The 23,300-nt window shown below is 37.0% G+C and overlaps 1 protein-coding gene across 1 annotated transcript; it reads right to left on the bottom strand.

The window, feature by feature from the left end:
* Positions 1 to 13,556: 13,556 nt before the first annotated feature.
* LOC129644886 (TP53-regulated inhibitor of apoptosis 1-like) lies at positions 13,557 to 13,751 on the bottom strand. The gene is given in 1 exon segment (XM_055570308.1): positions 13,557 to 13,751. A coding segment is annotated over 1 exon segment (195 nt).
* Between the last annotated feature and the right edge of the window lie 9,549 nt (positions 13,752 to 23,300).

Here is a 23,300-nt window from a genome sequence, read left to right on the forward strand (position 1 = left end):
CATATGTACTACATTAAAGTAAGATGTTTATAACAGAGGATGAAGTAAGATGTTTATAACAGGGATGAGGCGTGAAGAGGTACATGAGGATTCTTTGTCTAAACCTAAAACTGCTCAAAAAAATAAAACCTAATAATTTTTTTAAAAGAGCTAGCAAAGTGAGGAGCAGTAAGTTTACTTGGGAAAATGCAACAAAAAATGTAAAAGAAAAATGAAATGTTTTTAGTTTACCTTATAAATTATAAGATAAAAATTTCTCCTTTGGAAATATTCATATATAAACAAAAATCACTCTCAACCACCAAAAATTATTATATATGGTATTTTTGTTGGATAAGGGGGTTGCATTTTTCTGACTGAAATGATTGTCTTATGCAGATATTAAAGCTAATTATCAATATCATCATTTTATATCATGGAATCCATGAAGCAATGATAAGTCATTGGATGTGGCTTCTGGGTAAAACATAAAATAAATGGCAGCAAGAAAAATATGTTGAAAATTTCCCTGTATGCTGGGAATATTTTTACATCAAAAGTCACTCAGAAAGATGGTTTTAATTCTACAGATGAGATGATCCAGCATTGTAATGTCCATTGAATTAAATATCACTCAGTTAATATTGTGTGGACAATTCAAAATGTAAAAGGGGATCAGAGCTGCATAAGGCATGATCTTGAGAGCTCAGATTATAGTCATAAAAGCCTAAAATTTGTTAGCCCTTGAGAGTTTAATGAGACTAATATTATTTTAACGAAGAGGTATCTAGAAGGAATCCTGAAGAAGACAATAATTAAATTGAATCTTATTCAAGGCCAAGCACAAGATTTGCTTTTCAGAGGTAAGAAGCAGAATTCAAGGTGAGGAGATGATGAATAGGGATTTGGAGATGAATGAGAGGAGAATGTGATTTGAAATGGATGAAACACATTTATCAGAGACAAACTTTAAGAACAGTGCTCTGATGGCAGAACAGAATGAATAGGATGGAAGGATTCTAGAACCAGGGAGATCTGATGATATGCTTATACAACAATTTGGGGGAGAAATAGTATATACATGAATGAAGTTTTCTTCAGGGCAGAATGAAGAGGAGAAAATAGATCTGAGAAATAAGATGGATCTGACATTATAAAAACTTGGCAACTGCTTAAAGATGAATTTACAACCTGGAAAATAGAGGAGTAATAGAATAGGAGGTGAAAGAAGTTTGAATAATAGATTTGGGTTTAGGCACCATGGAGGTTGTTTTATATTATTATTTTATTTTTCAGTGTTGATGTGAATTTTAGGAGATGTCTATGAGGGATCCAAATTGCAAGGTGGAAGTAAAGGAACTAAAGGTATATGTTTAGAAGTTATTAATACTTGTGTAAAGCACAAGGGCTGGTTGATATTACAATCCTAATAAATGCATGTTAATCATAACTATGAAACTGGATAATTTAAAAAACACATGGAAGGAGAAGAAAAAAGGATTAAAGACAAAACTTTGTGTTAAAAATTACTTATAGGGAACAAACAAAATTAATGTCAGAGAAGAAAAGATTAATAGGGAAGATGGAAAATGATGAGTGTGTCTGGAAAGCAAGAGGGGAATTAGAAACCCAGACCTTTAGTACAGTAGAAGTTGTTCTTCTGAATCTGCATGAAAGTGGGCTTGAAATGACTCAAAGGTCGTTGACTTTGACTGTATGCAACCCCATATCTGGATCCCAAAACATCGATATTATAGTCACCCATATTCAAATAGTTAAAATGATTATCCCAGAGATTTGTCTTGAGGATTTTAGCCAGAATCATAATGTTTCAGAATCATTACCTGGCATCAGAGTCTCATGTTTGCATAGTTTAAAAATTATTTATGAGCACGTTTGCATACATTTTCCCATGTGAACCCCAAAACAAGCTTTCCAGAGAGCTCTTTTAGTCCTTATTTCCCCAGAGAAATGAGAATTGTGAATTTGGGGAACTTAAATTACTAATAGCAAGGTTGAGAACAAACCACAGATCTTCTGACATTATCCAAGGCTCTCATACCACATCATGCAAGTCTTGCCTTGCACAAAAGAGGGGCCTAGAGTTCCAAACATAAGGATGCATTCTGTTTCAGGTCCTGACACACTGGACCTCTTTAGGAGATAAGAGGATAATATTCTAAATGAAAAGAGAATCTCCTTAGGCATGCTGGGTTTCTAAAGAATAATAATAATGATTTTACTTATAAAAATGTTATACTTTAGAAAGTCTTTTCAATGTGACGTTAAAAATTCCCAACAACTTACTAAATCAGAATTCCTAACTCCATTTGACAGATGAGAAAAGTAAGACTCAGAATGAATATGTGAACTACTAATAGTAATTTAGTTAAAGCTGCACTCAAAGGCTTCCCTGGTGGGTCAGTGGTAAAGAACCTGCCTGCCAAGCAGGAGACCTGGGTTCAATTCCTGGATCAGGACGATCCCTTGGAGAAGGAAATGGCAACCCAGTCCAGTATTCTTGCCTGGGAAATCCCATGGGAAGAGGAGCCTGGGAAGGCAAAAGAGTCAGACACAACTTAGCAACTAAAGAACAACAACAAAGTTTACACTCAAATACAGTGCTTCACATTTCTGGTATGAAAGTACATTTTAAGAGAGTATAAGAAAGGAATCTGCCATTTTGTGATGTTGCAATGCCAGTTAATGACAGTAGCGGCAGAGTGGCATTGGAGACAATTCCAAGCTGCCAGAATGATGAGGGAAGTGAACTGTAAGACTGATGCTCTGGTGCAGGTATATACGGAGGAACTTGGCCAATGCTATGGAACCAAATGTCTTTGAAAGAATCAGAAGGCTGAAAGTGATAAATACATTCCCCTGTTAGGTCATTTTGGCTCAACACACTTCTTCAGTCACATGGTGCTGCTTCTTAATTTCAAAATAATGTTGGGGATTATGTGTTGATTTCTGTCAGAAACAAAACATTGCCTCCTTTAAGCCTAAATGAATCTTTTATGAGGTAAAGGACCTTATCTAGACTGATGCCTGAATAATTTAAAGGTTTTCTAAAGTAATTGTACCCAGAGGCATGTACATTGAATAAATTAAGTGAGATAAGCTGTGCTCGTCCCTGGGTTGGTAACACATCTCTTCTTTCCACCATCTTCTTCTGCTGTCATCATTCTAAAAAAGTGATTCAGCTTCACCCAAAGGGAAACAGAACTCAGTGGTTGGTAAGATGCATGATATGTGGTTTGTGACTAAGCATTCCCAGAAATGAAGGGTTGATCTTTTGCCTGTGGCCATGTATAGCATGGCAGCTGTTTTCCTGAGACTTCCCTGACCTGGTTGCCAATTTCCTTAATCCATGCCTGTCAGTACCTAAAGCTACATTGAAGGACAGTAAGAAAATGGTCTGCTTGGCAGCTGTGCTCTTGCCCATCATCAAACATTGCTGATTTATGGTGAGAGTGGGAATCCCAGGGAATCCAATGAATGGACTTTATAGCAGTGATTTATCAATACTCATTAATTTCTAATGAGATTGAACTCTTCCAGAAAGTAAACATGCAAAGATTGGTCTAATCCACCATTCTTGAACTTGGCTGCCCTTTGAAATTCCCTGGGAAGTTTTAAAAAATTACAAATGCCTGATTATCAGAAATTTTAAGAGATTCCTCAGGTTCTATTATGAAACAGAGTTTGACAACTAGTCTAATAAATACTGTTTTATTGTGAAAGTTGGTTGTCAAAGTTTTCTCACTTCTATCATCCATTTCATTGCCAACCCACTGTGTGCACTGGTCCACATGGATTATTCTCTTCATTTTGTTGATGGCATCAAGATCAAACAGCTGGTTAGCAGCAAATGTCCTAATTTTAATCTGACACCTACTTAACAGTTAAAGTTCTCTCAGGCAGAGGTATTTACGCTTAAAAATACATTATCATATGAAAACTAATCCTTGTAGAGGAATACATGGATTCTGAATACTTTCACTGTCAAACATTCCTTATTTAAAAAAAAAAAAAATCTACAGGGCTGCAGAGAATTGTTTCTAATGTGTATCTGCATTAAACCCACTTAGAAATCCTATTTAAATGCAGTCTAAACCCAAATCTAAGAGAATCTGAAATGGTCAGGCAGAGATTGTATGAATTCAACATTTTAAAACTCTAAGGTGATGTGTGGCTTCCCCGATGGCTCAGCAGTAAAGAATTTGCCTGCAATGTGAAGATGGAAGAGACTCACGTTCAATCCCTGGGTCAGGAAGATCCCCTTGAGAAGGAAATGGCAACTCACTCCAGTATTCTTGCCTAGGAAACCCAATGGACAGAGGAAACTGGTTGGCTAAAATCCTTGGGGTCACAGAAGAGTCAAATATGACTTAACAAATAAACAACAATAACAAGGTGATCCATATGTCCACTGAAGTTAGAGAACCATTGAAAAGGGTAAATTTCAAATAGTGCCTCCCATTACCCCACCATCAATCTCCTAATCTCTTGTACTGGGATTTAGAATAAGATTTAGCAATATGCTAATCTTTCTACCAATTCTGTTGCAAAGCAAAAATCTAGAGTATTGCTCAAAATCTGGTAGTTGAGACATTAGAAACATTCCTCTTTGAATTTCAGTATGTCTGTGAGTCAGATAGGCGCATCTGGTAAAGACCAGAATGGCAGCAAAATCAACGTAAGACTTTATGTTTATGTACAGATATTGGTTATATATAGGGCTTTCCAGGTGGCACTAGTGGTAAAGAACCTGCTTGCTAATGCAGGAGACATAAGAGACACGGGTTTGATCCCTGGTTTGAGAAGACCCGCTGGAGGAGGGCATAGCAACCCACTCCCATATTCTTGCCTGGAGTATCCCCATGGACAGAAGAGCCTGGTGGGCTACAGTCCATAGGGTTGCAAAGAGTCGGACATGAATGAAGTAATTTAGCTTGCTCACTCACACTGGTTATATATAGTGAAGAGATCTCCTATGCTTCTTATACAAAAGCATTCTTGGCATTTTCTGCTTATTACAGAACAATATCATAGAAGACTAAATGATGTAGTAAAAGGAGGACTTGAATTTATATTTTCAGAGAAACTGACCACTGTTCCATTATTAATTGTTCATGTTACTTTGGGTAAATCACTTAGCTTCTCTGATCTCAGTATTTTCATGTCTAAAATGACATTCAAACATGACATGCCAACATAACTAGGTTATTATAAATTTCAAATGATATACTCAGTATAAAAAGGTGTTGTAATGAATTACTTCTCTGTACATATAATCATTTTATAGTAGACCCAGTAGAGGCTCCTTTGGTAGCCTTAGAGAAGTAAAGAGTTGCTTCTGAATGGGCCTTCTCAGGTGGCGCTAGTGGTAAAGAACCCACCTGCCAATGCAGAAGACTTAAGAGACATGGTTTGACCCCTGGGTATAGTAGATCTCCTAGAGAAGGGTACGGCAACCATTCCAGTATTCTTGCCTGGAGAATCCCATGGACAGAGGAGCCTGGAGGGCTACAGTTCATAGGATTTAAAAGAGTCAGATACAACTCAAGCAACTAAGCACTCTGAGTGGGCCACTTTATTTTTTTTAAAGAGATACATGTGTAAATCTTGACAGAAAATTCTTTTGATAATATATATCATGGGACAAAATGGTACAATGAAATAAATCTGAGAAAAATAGCATTTATATTTTTATCTTGAGACCAGAAATATGTCTTTTATTATAGTTAGTCACAATTTGTTTACCAATGTATAATGAAATATTATATAGTCGCTTAAAAGTCATGTTTTCAAAAAAATGTTTATAGGCATGTTAATGGTGATAAATGGAAAACAGATAGCATGTAAATTGTGTATATAGTGTTATGCCAATATTATAAAATATATGAAATACAAACTGATTCTTCTGAGTACTTACTATAAACAATGGTGAGATTTTTTTCAGTCTAGGCTCATTAATATAACTTTTGGATGAAAAATATTACATAGTCATATCACAATTTGGTTTGACCTATCTCTCCTTAATGACTATTTTGATTGCTAGTGTTTATTGTTCATTTAGGGTGGTGGTTGTTTTTTTGTTCAGTTACTAAGTAGTGTTTGATTCATTGTGACCCTATGGATTGTAGCATGCCAGGCTCCTCTATCCAACACTGTCTCCTGGAGTTTGCTCAAATTCATGTCCATCATTTAGGGTGAGATCTCAAAAAAAAAAAAAAAAAATCCTCACTCTTCAGGAGGTCTTCTTTGGGTCCACTAAATCTATATTTCACAGTAAACAACAAGTAATGCTGCAAAATGAGTGTGTGTGTGAAAAAAATTATGATACACTTCTTGGTGTTCTAGAATTATGTTATTTTTAGTTAATAGACAATGCATATCTGCAAACAGCCTGAGATGATGGAAAGAAAAGCATTAGCTGAAAATGTAAGCCACTCTACTGATATCATGCCTAGAATATAGTCAAGAGGAATGGAATGATCCTAAGAGCACACAGAGGAAAAGAACCCTAATCTTTAACAGAAAAAGTCTAACTGGTAAAACCTAGAGCTTAACTTCTGGTTAGCACTTGTTATGTCAATGCTCTACAGAACTGAAACTTTGATCAAGCTCCTCCAAAATGGAAGTTTCATAGAAGATTATCCTCCTTGAAACTCTTTGAGGAGCTTAGCTTTTGTTTGCTTGTTTGTTTGTATGTTTGGTTCTGTTTGACTTCCAATGAAGCTGTGAATCTCCCTAGACCAGTCTTGTCACTTACAAGGAACTCCTTTCTTTGTCAGTTTAAAGGCAGGTTGCAAAATAGTTGAGTGCCTTTCCTTTCTCTCTGTGGAAAAAGGAGGGAACAACTAAGCTCCAAAATAGATTTGTAGGCAAACTGTGTGCTCTTAAAGAAAGTTGTTGTTGATTAGTTGCTCATCCATCCAAGTTGTGTCCAAATCTTTTGTAACCCCATAGACTGTAATCCACCAGGCTCCTCTCATTCTCCAGGAAAGAAAATGGAGTGGGTTGCCATTTCCTTCTCCAGGGGATCTTCCTGACCCAGGGATCGAATCCAAGTCTCCTGCACTGCAGGCAGATTCTTTACCATATAGCCACCAGGGAAGCCCAAGAGTATAATTAAGGAATCTTAATTACCATCATTTTCAAGTTCAATATATGGTTCTATGGGAAAAAAAAAAATTATTCAGTGAACTTTCTTACACATAAATATTTACCTGCATGTTTGATAAGATTCTCTAGTAGATTCCAGGAACTGAAAATTCTAGGTCACAGGATATGATCATTTTAAAGCTCCTTGAACATGTTGTGGAGTTGATTTCCTGAATTTACACCAATTTCAGTTCAGTTCAGTTCTTTCAGTTCAGTTCAGCTCAGTCGTGTCTGACTCTTTGCGACCCCATGAACCACAGCACAACAGGCCTCCCTATCCATCACCAACTGCTGGAGTCTACCCAATTTGTATTCCCATTGAAGTGAATAAAGTGCTCATTTAACCTTACCTGCAACAGAAGTTAATTGTGTCAATTCACAAGCAGGAATCAAAACAAAAAAGTTTTCTTGTTTTCTTCAAATCCTCTTTCATAACTAGTGCAGTTTTGTCAATTTCTCTTTTTACCATTAAGTATGAAACTACTTCCTATTTCTGTTGGAAATTGCCCTTCATCAAGTTAAAGAAAGTGTCTTTGATTTTTAATTCGAGGAGAATTTTGTTATGAATGGTATTGTCAATGCTATCTCTGTATCTATTTAATGACAATCTTTTCTCATTCATTTTATATTATTAATTTAATTGATTCAATGTCTAATCTTCCATCTTGCATTTCTGAGCAAAATTCCCTTTGGTGTGGTTTTTATATATTGCTTGGCTCAAGTTGCTAATATTTTTAATAGTATTTTTGCATCTGTATTTCTGAAGAAGACTGGTCTTTCAGATTCTTCTCTCTCTCTCGTTTTTTTTTTTTTTTTTTTCCTCTTTGTAATGTTTTAGTCTGGCTTTGGTATTAGTGTAAAGCTGCTTTCTTAAAATGAGTAGGCAAGTATTTCCTCCTATTTTATGGAAACGTTTGTGTAGGACTTTTAAAAACAGTAAAGCCATAAAAACTAGGATCTTATATGGTTGAAACTTTCAAATTAAAGTTTCAATTTCTCTAATAGATATCAGGCTATTCATATTTTCTATTTCTTTTCTATTGGTTTCAATAATCTGTGTCCTTCTAGAAAGTTGTACATGTCATCAGTTGAAAGACCAAGGGAATATACAAACCAATGAATATATAATATGTATAAATAGTTCTATTTGTAACCATCTATAAGTTAGGCTAAACGAGTTCATATTAATGTCTCCAAATAAAATTCATTAAAATATTGATAATTCTAGTCTCCGTAACCTGCTTATTTGTAAACTCTCAGGCCAACAGTGAGAAATCCAGCTTCAACCATCCAGCATCCAGTATAACAGTATAGGAATTGATAACTCTAACTTTCATTAAAAACAACGTTATTAACTAGAGTATAATGCTGATGTGGAATTCCTTTTGCTTTTTGTTTTACATAATCACATTTAAAGTGATTATTAATATAGTTGGATTGATCTTTTTTCTTTTTCCCCTCTTTTTTTGACTTAGTTTAATTAAAACTTTTTCTGGTTAATTATTTTATATAATCACATTTATCTCCTCTCTTAGCAAGTCTATTATACTAAATTATTTAATGATTGCTCTAGTGTTTACAGCATCCATTTCAAGTTAATCAAAGTCCACCATCTAAACAACACTATCAATTCAGTTCAGTTTAGTCACTCAGTTGTGTCTGACTCTTTGCGACCCCATGAATCGCAGCACACCAGGCCTCCCTGTCCATCACCAACTCCCGGAGTTCACTCAGACTCACCTCCATCGAGTCGGTGATGCCATCCAGCCATCTCATCCTCTGTCATCCCCTTTTCCTCCTGCCCCCAATCCCTCCCAGCATCAGAGTCTTTTCCAACACCACTTACCTATAATGCAGATACTTTATGAGAGAAGATTCTTAATTCCTCTCTTCTATTTCTGATGGCATTGTTGTCACTTGTTTTACTTATCTACGTGCTATAATTATCTAGTACATTGCTATTATTATATGTTCAGCAAATAGTTATCTTTTAGATCAATTAAGAAAAAGAAAAATATTTTGCTTTGCTTTTATTTGTTCTTTATATAATATTTTTTCTTTTACAAATGTTTGAGAAATTTTACTTCTCAAGCCATTTGCACCTGGAAAAAATTTTTGTGAGATGTTTTAAAATTACAAAATTATATTGAGATTTTTCTCATTTTTGTGTCTGTTTTAGTAAATCATAATCTCATGAGTTTGCTCATTTCATTTAATTTGCAAATTTGTTGGTCAAAAATATTTCTTAACATTTTCTTATTACCTAATATCTGTATCAATAATGATGCCCTATTTTCACCATAATTGGTCAGTTGAAAGTTTTCTTGATCAATATGCTATAATGTTTAACATTTTATTAATTTTTTCAGCTTTTTAATATTTTCTATTGTATTTTTGGGGTTTATTTGTTAATTTGTACTCTTCTTTCTGTTCTCTTTGTGTTTACTTTAATGTTATTTTTACAAATTTACCTAGTATTATGTTGTTATGTTATTTTCATATTATTCATTTGAAAACATATAATAATATATAGTCTTTTTTTCTAGTACATGCCTATAAAATTAAAAGTTTTTCTATTGCCTCAGTTTTAGCTGCATATACTAGTTTTTGTATGCTATATTTTTCTGTATGCCATTCAAAATATTTTGTAGTTTACACTGTAATTTATTCATTGACCCTCTGGTTATTTTAGAAGTATCAATATATTGGTTAATATGCAAACATTTGAGATTTTTACATTATTTTTGTAAGCATACTATGCTGTATTTTTCCAATAAACATACTCTGCATTATTTAATACTTTGAAAATTAAGATCAAGTTTGCTAACTATATAGTTCAAATTATCTCTATGTGACTGACTTTTGTCTGCTTTTCCTATCAGTTACTTAGAGAAAATTCTAAATTTCTCAACTATTGACTGTAATTGTGCCACATCTTACTCTATATATTGAGACTGTGTTATTAAGTACAAATAGAGTTATAATTGTTAGAATTTTCGTTTATTATTTCTAATAAATATATACTCTTTTTGCCTTGAAGTCTACTTGCATGAAATTAATAGAATAACATCAGGTAATATTTGGTTAATATTTGATAATATTTTTGGTTGGTATTTGATAATATCTTTTTCCACTCCTTTATTTTTAACTTCTCTACATGTTTATGTTTATGGTGTGACTCACAGATAAAATGTGCATTTTTTATTTTCATCAAATCTGAAATATGTAGTTTGTTTACAGAAATTTATCACTGATATTTTTAAGTTTAAACCTACTACCTTTCTATTATTTTCGATTTGCCCTATCTGTTCCTCTTTTTTCTGTTTTGTTGTCTTCTCTTCATTTAATAATTTTTTTCAATTATTATTCCATTATCCCGCTTATTAGCTTAATAGTTGCAAGTCGTTTTTCTTTTCTTTTAGGGATTACAACATAAATCCTTGAATCATTAGTGTCTTCTATAAACTAACAATTTGTCCATCTCTCAGAAAATGTGAGGAATTAAGGACAATTACATTCCATTTTCTCCATTCAGTCCTTTTTGCTGTTACTGTTGAGTGTTTTAATTACACATGTATTTTAGAAAGAGAAGTCGCTCAGTCGTGTCCAACTCTCTGCGATTCCATGGGCTGTAGCCTACCAGGCTCCGCTGATTATGGGATTTTCCAGGCAAGAACATTGGAGTGGGTTGCCATTTCCTTCTCCAGGGGATCTTCCCGACCCAGGGATTGAACCCAGGTCTCCAGCACTGCAGGCAGACGCTTTATTGTCTGAGCCACCAGCGAAGCACATACATATATTTTAGACCCCACATTATATTACCAGTATTGCTTACATCATGAATATTCGTTTCTTTTTTCCTACTTTCCAGTGATTTACCTTTTCCCATTTACATTTCTACAGGATAATTTCCTTCTTGAACTTCTGTTTAGGATCGTTTTCCTTCTACTCAAAGGATGTGTGTGCTCAGTCTCTTCAGTCATGTACAACTCTTTGCGACCCTATAGACAACAGCCTTCCAGGCTCTTCTGACCATGGGATTCTCTAGGCAAGAATACTGGAGTGGGTTGCCATACCCTCCTCCAGAAGATCTTCCCTTCCCAGGGATCCAACCTGTGTCTCTTGCCTGTCTTCTGCATTGGCGGGTGGGCTCCTTACTACTAGCGCCACCTGGGGAGCTATGTCTGCTGCCAATGAATTCTCTCACTATTTATTTGACAATATCTCTATTTAATGCTTACTTTTGAAAGATATTTTCACTTGTCATATAATTTTAGATTATGAGTTTAATTCTTCATTGTTTTTCAGTATCATTTTCTTTTCTTATGGTTTTCATAATTTCCTTTTATTTTTAGCCTATAGTGCTGGCCTTATCTGGAGAAGGCAATGGCACCCCACTCCAGTACTCTTGCCTGGAAAATCCCATGGACGGAGGAGCCTGGTAGGCTGCAGACCATGGGGTCGCGAAGAGTCGGACGCGACTGAGCAACTTCACTTTCACTTTTCCCTTTCATGCATTGGAGAAGGAAATGGCAACCCACTCCAGTGTTCTTGCCTGGAGAATCCCAGGGACGGAGGAGCCTGGTGGGCCGCCGTCTATGGGGTCACACAGAGTTGGACACGACTGAAGCGACTTAGCAATAGCAGCAACTGGCCTTATCTGTTTCTGGAATTGAAAACTTCTTGTAGCTATAAAAATTAAGAGTAACAACAGTAATAATTACAAAATCACCCTTAAAGAGCAATTAAGATTTCCTCTTCAAAATTTAAGGCCTTTGAAGTAGCTGAGATACTTACTTGGAGTCATTTCATGGGCAGAATAAAGTCAAGACTGCATGAGAAACAATCAGAAAAAGTTATTCCTTCAGTAGCAATTACATTAAAATTTGTTTTATTCTCAAGGCTCAACCAGATAGTTTTGTGGTGAGATTCAAAATGCTACAAGATTTTGACTGTCTTGTGGCCAGGCTTATTTCAGAACAGATATACTTAACTCCAGCTTTTTGCCTGGTCTACCTCAGCTGGGTTCCAAATATCTTTTGAATAATGGATCTTAACCTGTCAAAATGTAAATGCAGAATGTATTGCAATGACACTAAGGACTGGCCACATTAAAAACAGAAATTATTTATTGGTAAAGTGAAGAAGAGGTAATAGAATCTAGGCCTTCTGTAAAACAAGTTTCATACTGTATGGGCACATTAAAACACTGCAGCACATCACTCAAGATACAGTGTGTAAGTGCTCATCTGATCCTGACATTTTTGGGGTACTGTTATATAAACATTTTAAGAAGTGGCTTACTGTGGAAATTTTAGAACCCTCAGTGAAGTTTCCATTTGCTCTACCATAATACCTAGCTTAGATAAATCTTCACTTTTATAAATTAAAATTTATAAAATTATAAATTACATAAAGCTTCCCCCAGTGTAGACATGGGATGTGTGGGATTACAGGGTAATGGTTGTTCCATAAAGTGTTGAGTTCCAGGGGCAAATAATGATAGAAACTAAATGTTACAATTTATTCTATTTTGATGATTACAGGCATTACAGGGCAGGGTGGGTAAGCAAGGCAAATGAAGCAAACTCTTTTCTTCCTCCATTTAACCAGATTCAGAATTTTGGCATTTTTGTGATACACAAGTTGGCTTAACTCATTGACTTACATTGAAAGTTGGTAACAGCGAATCTTTGTAATTTAGGCTCTTATTCCATAGCCATTCTGAGGACCTTAATCCCTGAATTACACCATGAGCTCTGAAATGATGTTCATTACAGTGTTCTTGAAGCTTTCACATCTTAACATGAGATCTGACACCTCTTGTTAAGGTAGGGAACTGTTAAAAGTTGTCCTTCTTTTGGCTAACCCAGTTTACCAGCAATCTTAACAGTTAAGATACTATATAAAAATGAAACTGTGCTCCCAAGCATTTATCGGAACTGTTGTGCTGGGAACACCTTCCAAAGCTTTCAGTCCCGGAGAGAAAAGAAAGATCCTAACCAGCTGCTTACATGAACAATAACTCCAGTACATGATACGTAATGTCCTTCATAGCAGAATTCAGGCAATCTTGGTCATCCCAACAAGCTCTTCAGTGCTTAGATACAAGATAAAATTAAAATTGACCCCAGATCAAGTATTGCAACCACAATCCAAAATAACCCCATTATCTAGCACATTGGTTTCCTGCTGTGATGCCAAAGCTAAAAATCTCAATCCAAAGAGTGTTCATCACCTTTTACAAGTAAGAGAAAAATACCAAGAAGGAGGCAAGGAAAGTCCACCCTCCTCAATCCATGAAATTGATGCTATCTTCACAGCTTTAATTGACAAAATTGAGGGTCCTCAATTTCCTGATTTGAGGAGTCCATTTTCAAGGTGACTGTCAAGGTCCAGAAGAGCTATCATTTTTCTTTGCAATGGCCCATGAACTCCAGTCCTTCAATAGGAATCTCTTTTCCCTGTATTGCTTTCTGAAAACACTTCTGGTATCTCTTGAAAAGGGTCAGTGCATGGGTCCCTGGAGCCGTCTACCCTTGAGGGAAGCACTAGTCATATTGGCACTTCAAGTCCATGCATGTCTTCTCTACATTGTTCATGGTGTCAGCATCTGCGGTGGTGCTTTGGGATGTTGCACAATTTCATAGCAGCACTTTTAACAACAGCCACGACATGGAAGCAACCTAGATGTCCATCACCAGATGAATGCATAAAGAAGTTGTGGTGGATATGTACAGTGGAATATTCAGTTCAGTTCAGTCACCCAGTCATGTCCGACTCTTTGTGACCCTGTGAATTGCAGCATGCCAGGCCTCCCTGTCCATCCCCAACTCCCGGAGTTCACCCAAACTCATGTCCATAGAGTCAGTGATGCCATCCAGCTGTCTCATCCTCTGTCTTCCCCTTCTTCTCCTGCTCCCAGTCCCTCCCAGCATCAGGGTCTTTTCCAATGAGTCAGCTCTTCACATGAGGTAGCCAAAGTATTGGAGTTTCAGCCTCAGCATCAGTCCTTCCAATGAACACCCAGGACTGGTCTCCTTTAGGATGGACTGGTTGGATCTCCTTGCAGTCCAAGGGACTCTCAAGAGTCTTCTCCAACACCACACTTCAAAAGCATCAATTCTAAGGTGCTCAGCTTTTTTCACAGTCCAACTCTCACATCCATACATGGCCACTGGAAAAACCATAGCCTTGACTAGACGAACCTTTGTTGGCAAAGTAATATCTCTGCTTTTCAATATGCTATCTAGGTTGGTCATAACTTTCCTTCCAAGGAGTAAGTGTCTTTTAATTTTATGGCTGCAATCACCATCTGCAGTGATTCTGGAGCCCCCAAAAAATAGTCTGACACTGTTTCCACTGTTTCCCCATCTATTTCCCATGAAGTGGTGGGACCAGATGCCATGATCTTCATTTTCTGAATGTTGAGCTTTAAGCCAACTTTTTCACTCTCCACTTTCACTTTCATCAAGAGGCTTTTGAGTTCCTCTTCACTTTCTGCCATAAGGGTGGTGTCATCTGCATATCTGAGGTTATTGATATTTCTCCCAGTAATCTTGATTTCAGCTTGTGCTTCATCCAGCCCAGCATTTCGCATAATGTACTCTGCATATAAGTTAAGCAAGCCAGGCAACAATATACAGCCTTGACATACTCTTTTTCCTATTTGGAACCATGTCCAGTTCTAACTGTTGCTTCCTGACCTGCATACAGGTTTCTCAAGAGGCAGGTCAGGTTGGCTGGTATTCCCATCTCTTTCAGAATTTTCTACAGTTTATTGTGATCCACACAGTCAAAGGCTTTGGCATAGTCAATAAAGCAGAAATAGATGTTTTTCTGGAACTCTCTTGCTTTTTGTATGATCCAGCAGATGTTGGCAATTTGATCTTTGGTTCCTCTGCCTTTTCTAAAACCAGCTTGAACATCAGGAAGTTCACAGTTCACGTATTGATGAAATCTGGCTTGGAGAATTTTGAGCATCACTTTACTAGTGTGTGAGATGAGTGCCATTGTGCGGTAGTTTGAGCATTCTTCGTCATTGTAATATTACTCAGCCGTAAAAGAGAATGAGTTTGAGTTAACTGAAATGAGGTGGGTGAAACTAGAAGCTGTTATATAGAGTGAAGTAAATCAGAAAGAGAAAAACAAATATAGTATATTAATGCATATATGTGGAATCTAGAAAAATGGTACTGCTGAACTTATTTGCAGGGCGGGAATAGAGACACAGATATAGAGAATGGACTTGTGGACACAGTGGGAGAAGGAGTGTGAGATGAAGTTAGAGGGTAAGATTGACATATGTACACTACCATGTGCAAAATAGCTAGCTAGTGAGGAGCAGCCGTATAGCACAGGGAGCTCAGCGTGGTGCTCTGCGACTACCTGGAAGGTGGGATTGGAATGGTGGGAGGGAGGTTCCAAAGAGAGGGGATATGTGTATATTTATGGCTGATTCACAATGTTGCATAGCAGAAAACTAACACAAAATTGTAAAGCAACTTAAAAAAAAAAGAAGAAACTGAAATAAAATTTCCTCTGAAGGGTTATCTTATCAAGTTTCACTTCCTTGAATGTGTCTGTTTTCCTGTATGCTTTTTAAATTTTCTTTTTGCCTTTTTTTGGTATTTTTCCCCTGATGTGTCTAAGGGTGGCTTTATATAGAGCTTTTGAATTGATGGATTAATTTCTATGTCACTTTTGGAAAATAATTTTTTTCTGTATGTTTTTCACCTGTTGGGCTATTTTTCATTTGTTTATTTGTTTTCCTCTTCACCATTTTAGCTTATTCTTGACTTAACTGGTTATTTGGATTGAATGTTTGACATTATATACAAAAGTTATTGCATGTCTGTATTTTTTTTTCTTCCTCTGAATGGTATTTTATTTTCTTTTAGATCACAGAGAAAAAGGCTTATCATCTCAATTCTATAAGGGATTGAGATCATTTGAGACTCATTTTCAACCTTTGTGAGAACTGGCCTAGCTTCAGTTTCCACTTACTTCTTATCCAGTTGATGTACTTTAGCTCTCTTTTTTCATCAGTTGCCAGGAATTTTAATATTCAGCTCCAATAACTCCATTGACCTTGCTTTATATTTTTATTTCTTGTTCCTATAACAAATATTTCTTCTGTTTGTAACTTAATTGTCTTATTGTATCTATATCTATTATTGTAAAGATTCTCATATACTTTTTAGAATCCATCCACTCATGATTTATTATCACCTGTCTACACTACTTGAAGTGCAAATTGGGCTCCAAGTAAGCCTATAGGCATAAATTCTGCACTTACTGACTTCAAGGGGCTTGCAACCTAATAACAGGAAAATAACAGACAACCAGGTGATGAGAAAAGTAGAGAGTAGAAATATCATGCAATAATGCATAAGCCATGTACTGTAGGAATACAGACAAAGGAATGGCACAGTTTTCTTAAAATGCTGAGGGAGAGGGTGAGGGTGGCATTTGAGTGGGCAATTGAAGAAGGACTAGGACTAGCAGGACAAGGTCATTACTTCAGGCTAAGCAATGAATAAAACTTTAAGAAGAGAAAAATAGGGTAAAGAATGGGATGAATAACATGAAGGATATTGTTATGGGAGTGAGCCAGGAATGGGTAAGGCTGATTCAAAAACTCAACTCTGAGGTTCTTAAGCCAGAGATTCTGTTGCTAGAATGAGGACTAATTGTTATTCTTTGGTGATCTTAAGATTTCTGCTGGTTCTTTAATTACCTCCCAAGAGTTGTGTTTACTAAGTAAAAAACAAGAAACAGTTGCTGCCTCCAGGGCTAAGAGTTACCAAGGAAAGAGAAGCACACCTGCCTTTTTGGTCACCAATACTAATATTTTATTTTCTCGGGTCTTGAATGGTAAGCTAAAGCCTTGGGTTGGAACGGAATGCAGGCTGCTCTAGGGTGATGATTCAGGCTGACTGTTAGACTTGCAAAACTGAATGTGGGTGGTTTTGTTGTGTAATGCTTTGTTTTAATCTTTCTGCCTTTAATGAAGTGCTTTGACTGTCTTTTTATGTGTATGCCTATAAGAAGTAGGACACACTGGAGTTTCTTAATAGAACCTCATCAAATGTATAGTCATGATTGAAAAATTGTTTGCCTAAGGTTAAAAAAGTCTTAAAAAAGAGAAAAATAAAAGAGAAAAAAAAGAAAGAATGAATGAAAGGGAAATACTAATTATTAAATCCAGGCAAAGCAGTTGGTATTATATTATTTTGGAAATATAATGTCCATAAAATAAAATAATTTGATCAAATTTTGTTCCCATTTCTCATGAATTTCAGCTTACAGGATTAGTGTTCACATGTAGTGTTGGCGAGAAAATTTAACATAAAGGATCAAAAATCGGTTATACAATAATTAAATTACAGATTGAATATTTTGCTTGCCATTTTGAAAAACAAGAGGAACTGAACATTTCTCATGCAGAATACCATCATATCAATTGTTTCTGAATATTTCAGTCAACATTTTTTCAATAAACATTTATTAAGCATCTACTATTTGCCAAGTTGTCTACTAGCCTGCAGAGACAGTGATGAGCAACATGCGGGCACAATTCCTGATCTTTCAGAGATTCGAATCTATTGGGGATCATCAGACATTTGTCAAATAATCACATGTGAAAGAATAATTCCAAACTTGAGAAAAAGGCTCTGAAAAAAAAAATTCTGTCAGAGCCAGTCATAAAAGGATTGTAAATGAACACCTGTGCTCTACTGTGGGCCTCAGGAGTAAATGGCATATGGGGGACTAGTACCATGAGCTGCTTGATGCTGTGGACAGAACAAGAGTCAGTCAGATTCTTATTTGTAAGACAATTAGGGCTTTTCCATCATGTCCTGCATGGCAGAGTTTTCTAAATTCCTGAAGTAAGGTTTGTTTTTTTCCTACCTGGACTAGCCCCTTGTTTTCCTTCAGTCCATCTCCAAAGAGCTATCAGAGAAAAATTTCTAAAGCTCAGCTTCTAAAGTACCTCAGTTTTCCCAACAGCTTCTGGCATTTCTCCTTTACAGGGCTGCAATTCTCTGCTTCATATTCTTATAAAATTCAAAGTTCTGGCAGACAGGGCCCTCTCTGATCTTCCCATCCCTCAGTCAGTCTTGCCAAATCTGTCTTTCATCACTCTTCTCCACACCCCTAGCAACCCAAGGTCCAGCCTCAGTTAATATTTTGTAGCCGAATCATTCACTTTCCTGAAACAGGTATGTGCAATTTCCTTTTTCTGGGAAGTATTCCCTCCCTTTTCTGTCTGGCAAGTCCCCACTAATTCTGCAATACTCAGGTCAAATGTGACTTCCTCACTAAAATTTTCTCCTACCCCCTAAGGCAGAGTTAGTTACCTCTTTCTTGGTGCTTCCTCAACACTTTGTACTTGTTATGTCTCTCATCACACTGTACTCTACTGATCTTTGCATTATTTCATAAATTCAATTGTGAACTTCCTGAGGGTGGTGACTGAGTCTAATGCACTTCTGTAATCACACTTTGGTTCCATCTAGGTATGTCCCTACTATCGTGTTTTGCATACATTAACATGATTATGAAAGGAGATAAAAGGTCTGGGGTCTTTGCTATTATCGCCCTTTTTTTTAACCAAATGATGGTCCTTGGTGTATTCCTAAAGCCTGCTGGTATGAATGAAATCAGCAGCTCAGGTGGTTTTTTAAAAAACAAAACATTGAGGGTCAAATTAGAGAGTTGTTTAATACTTAGGACTAAAGTGGCCCCTAGCCTTTATGGCAACTGTGTAAATTATAAAATGCTGTCCTTTATCAAAGACCCTGTATTTCTTTCTGTTGGGAAGAAACTAGTTTTGTTAGAAGAAACACATTTCACAGTTATATACAGTTATTGTCACAAATATGCAAGAATATGGTATCTAGAGTAAAGGTTTTACAACATTGGAAGCTGTGCATCACTACATGTTTGGGAAAGATTAAATGCTATTTATTACAAACAACATCAAATTCCTATTTTAAGAAAATAAAGAAAATTATCATTGATCTACACCATGAGTATTATTATTTTCACGATACCTAGTTTATGTAGTTCCACTGTATGTCTAGTACATGTAGACAGTTGGGAGAAGTTTAGGGAAGACAAGAGAGAATAAGGTACAGTTGATTTCTTCTTTATCTGAACATCAAGAACACATTATTTTTTCCTTGTGTACACTTTATTCTCATCTACTTTGAATTTTTTCATTTGTCTATCTATTCTATGTTTTGTCAAGCAGAATCTTCTGGGTCGGTTATCATTGGATCTAATTTTAGGGCAAGGAGTTGTCTTTGGTGGTGGTTTCACATACAGTAAGATTAATGGAGATGGAAAAGAATCTAAAATATCTCCCAAGTTGATGAATTATGTGGAAAAGAAGAAGTTTATGCTAGTTACTAAAATAATTATGATAAGGTATTGTTTTATACCCATGATCATTATTTTTCCTGGCAATTTATCTATATGCACACATACCTGTCTAATCAAAACAGAGTCTTTCTAGTTTATTGCCTTAAGATAGAGAAGTTTCAAGGTAGAATTAGAAAATGATTTGCTAATGTTTTCCTGGATTTGGGTTATACATACTTAACGGTAACTTAAGAATTTAAGGAAGAGACAAAATATTGGAAAGCATATGTGACTTGGCGTCCTCCAGATCAAAGAAGTTTTCCCTTACTCAGAGAGGAAGGGTATATTCTCATCCAGGGCCTTTGTTCTTATTATGGCCTCTTCTCAGAACACCACTTCTCATATCTTTTCATGGTTCACTCCAACTCATTCAACTTTCTCTTCAGTTGTTCTTCCCTGAGAGGTGTCCCTTGACCATCATATCTAATGATGAGAAGATCTGCATTGGTGGTCAGGAGAGAGATGGGGGAATCATGCTTCCTGCTGTAGGAACAGAGCCCTGAGAAAGTAGCAAGACTTCAGAGTGGATTCTCTGTGAATCTAGGCTGGTGGAGTCCTGAACAGCTTCAGAGAAATTACCATGGTTCTAAAACAAGCAAGGAGAGAGCTCAGGCCTGGCATGGGGATCAGCATAAGAGAAAGCAACCTTTCAGAAATCATACTCCATCTAAGGACCAAATTCAGACATGGGATTCTCCATGGCTATCTGAGTGGACAGATGGCTGAATATACTTGAGGCCCCCCAAACACAAGCTAAATATCAGACAAAGAAATGGAAAAGCCTGAGTGGACTGAGACTGCTTCCATAATGCAAAAGGGGAGCTTGAAGCAGAAATTAAGATTTCATAAAGATACATCAATTTCTTACACATTTCAGGAGAAACATAAAAAGTACAAATGTAGGTGTGCTGGGGGGTAGACAGATGTGTTAACCCAGTAGGACTGAACAAGGATGAGTCTGATGGAAAGTCAAGTATAATAGGCAGAGTGCCTGGAGTACAAAGACATGTAAGAAGTGATCCTCACCTTGAACGAGTTCACAGGTGGCCTGTAGAGACAAATATGTTCTTCAAAAGGTCAGTAATAATCCAAGATATATTCAAAATAGAAGGAGAAGTACAGCTACTAAAGTAGTTCAGAAGGAGTGAATGATCAGTGGAAGTTTAGTTGTGAGGGAAGACCCACACAAAAATGAGACTAAAACTTGACCTTGACAGAAGCATAACACTTAGGCAAATAAACAATGATGAGGCAGTACAGCTGTGCAAACTGTTTTTAGGAGACTATAGAGAAAAATTGTAGCAATGCAGGTGATTTCCTTGTGTAAGAACATGGTTAGCTAAGGCATGTTGGAGAGGTCTGTGTGGTTTAGGAAGAGAAGGAGTGGAGCACTCAGCTCAGGACCAAACTTCCATCTGTAGTCAGTGAGGAGCCACCGGAGGTATGTGAATGGAAGAACTTCCTGTGAAACAGGAAATATAAAAAAAAAAAAATAATTTCTAACAGTGTGTGACTTTGCTTCCAGCAAGCCAGGCAAGCTTGGTACAAGATCAACCTAAAAAAGTTATTTTGATGTGAAAGACTATACTCCAAAAAGGCAGAAAAGCTAAAGATACAAACTCAAAACCAGCAAAAGATGAGGAACTAAATATTAAAGATAATCTGATGGTGCATCGGCATCTGTATCTTTGTATTAGAGATTAATTATGGAGATTTTATTTGTACATTTTGTAAATCATTACTACTAGTGGCTAAAAGACAATATAGGGACATGAATAAATGGCTAGCTCATGTTTACTGTTAGAGATTAATTTGCTCATTGAGCTTGGGGATTGTGCGTTCCTAGAATGAGATTGCATAGACGCTCTTGTGCTCTTTGGGAGACAGGGAAAGAGATATAAATTGTATCTGGCAACATCTACATCAGTGTTTGTGACTCTGTGATTTCCTCAGTTCAGTTCAGTTCAGTTCAGTCAGTAGCTCAGTCATGTCCTACTGTTTGTGACCCCATGAACCGCAGCATGCCAGGCCTCCCTGTCTATCACCAACTCCCAGAGTTCACTCAGACTCACGTCCATCGAGTCAGTGATGCCATCCAGCCATCTCATCCTCTGTCGTCCCCTTCTCCTCCTGCCCCCAATCCCTCCCAGCGTCAGAGTCTTTTCCAATGAGTCAACTCTTTGCATGAGATGGCCAAAGTACTGGAGTTTCAGCTTGAGCATCATTCCTTGCAAAGAAATCCCAGGGCTGATCTCCTTCAGAATGAACTGGTTGGATCTCCTTGCAGTCCAAGGGACTCTCAAGAGTCTTCTCCAACACCACAGTTCAAAAGCATCAATTCTTTGGAGCTCAGCCTTGTTCACAGTCCAACTCTCACATCCATACATGACCACTGGAAAAACCATAGCCTTGACTAGAGGAACCTTTGTTGGCAAAGTAATGTCTCTGCTTTTGAATATGCTATTTAGGCTGGTCATAACTTTCCTTCCAAGGAGTAAGTGTCTTTTAATTTCATGGCTGCAGTCATCATCTGCAGTGATTTTGGAGCCAAAAAAAATAAAGTCTGACACTGTTTCTACTGTTTCCCCATCTATTTCCCATCAAGTGATGGGACCAGATGCCATGATCTTCGTTTTCTGAATGTTGAGCTTTAAGCCAACTTTTTCACTCTCCACTTTCACTTTCATCAAGAGGATTTTGAGTTCCTCTTCACTTTCTGCCATAAGGGTGGTATCATCTGCATATCTGAGGTTATTGATATTTCTCCCGGCAATCTTGATTCCAACTTGTGTTTCTTCCAGTCCAGCGTTTCTCATGATGTGCTCTGCATATAAGTTAAATAAGCAGGGTGACAATATACAGCCTTGACATACTCCTTTTCCTATTTGGAACCAGTCTGTTGTTCCATGTCCAGTTCTAACTGTTGCTTCCTGACCTGCATACAAATTTCTCAAGAGGCAGATCAGGTGGTCTGGTATTCCCATCTCTTTCAGAATTTTCCACAATTTATTGTGATCCACACAGTCAAAGGCTTTGGCATAGTCAATAAAGCAGAAATAGATGTTTTTCTGAATCTCTCTTGCTTTTTTGATGATCCAGCAGAAGTTGGCAATTTGATCTCTGATTCCTCTGCCTTTTCTAAAACCAGCTTGAACATCAGGAAGTTCACAGTTCACATATTGCTGAAGCCTGGCTTGGAGAATTTGGAGCATTACTTTACTAGCGTGTGAGATGAGTGCAATTGTGCAGTAGTTTGAGCATTCTTTGGCATTGCCTTTCTTTGGGATTGGAATGAAAACTGACCTTTTCCAGTCCTGTGGCCACTGCTGAGTTTTCCAAATTTGTTGGCATATTGAGTGCAGCACTTTCACAGCATCATCTTTCAGGATTTGGAATAGCTCAACTGGAATTCTGTCACCTCCACTAGCTTTGTTCGTAGTGATGCTTTCTAAGGCCCACTTGACTTCACATTGCAGGATGTCTGGCTCTAGGTCAGTGATCACACCATTGTGATTATCTATCACAGTCTAATTAAAGTCACCTCTTTGCCAAGGGTTACTTGGCTCTACAGGATCTAGCCACTGTCTCTGACTTGATTTCTTAGTATTCTTGGCCTGCTTCATTCTACTGTAGCCACAATGGATTTTTCTTATTTCTTCAGTATGCCAAGTACATTCCCCTCCAGGACTTGTATTCTTGCTATGACCTCTTCCCAGAACTCT

This window comes from Bubalus kerabau, chromosome 2, assembly GCF_029407905.1.
Source record: "Bubalus kerabau isolate K-KA32 ecotype Philippines breed swamp buffalo chromosome 2, PCC_UOA_SB_1v2, whole genome shotgun sequence".
Lineage (NCBI taxonomy): Eukaryota > Metazoa > Chordata > Mammalia > Artiodactyla > Bovidae > Bubalus > Bubalus kerabau.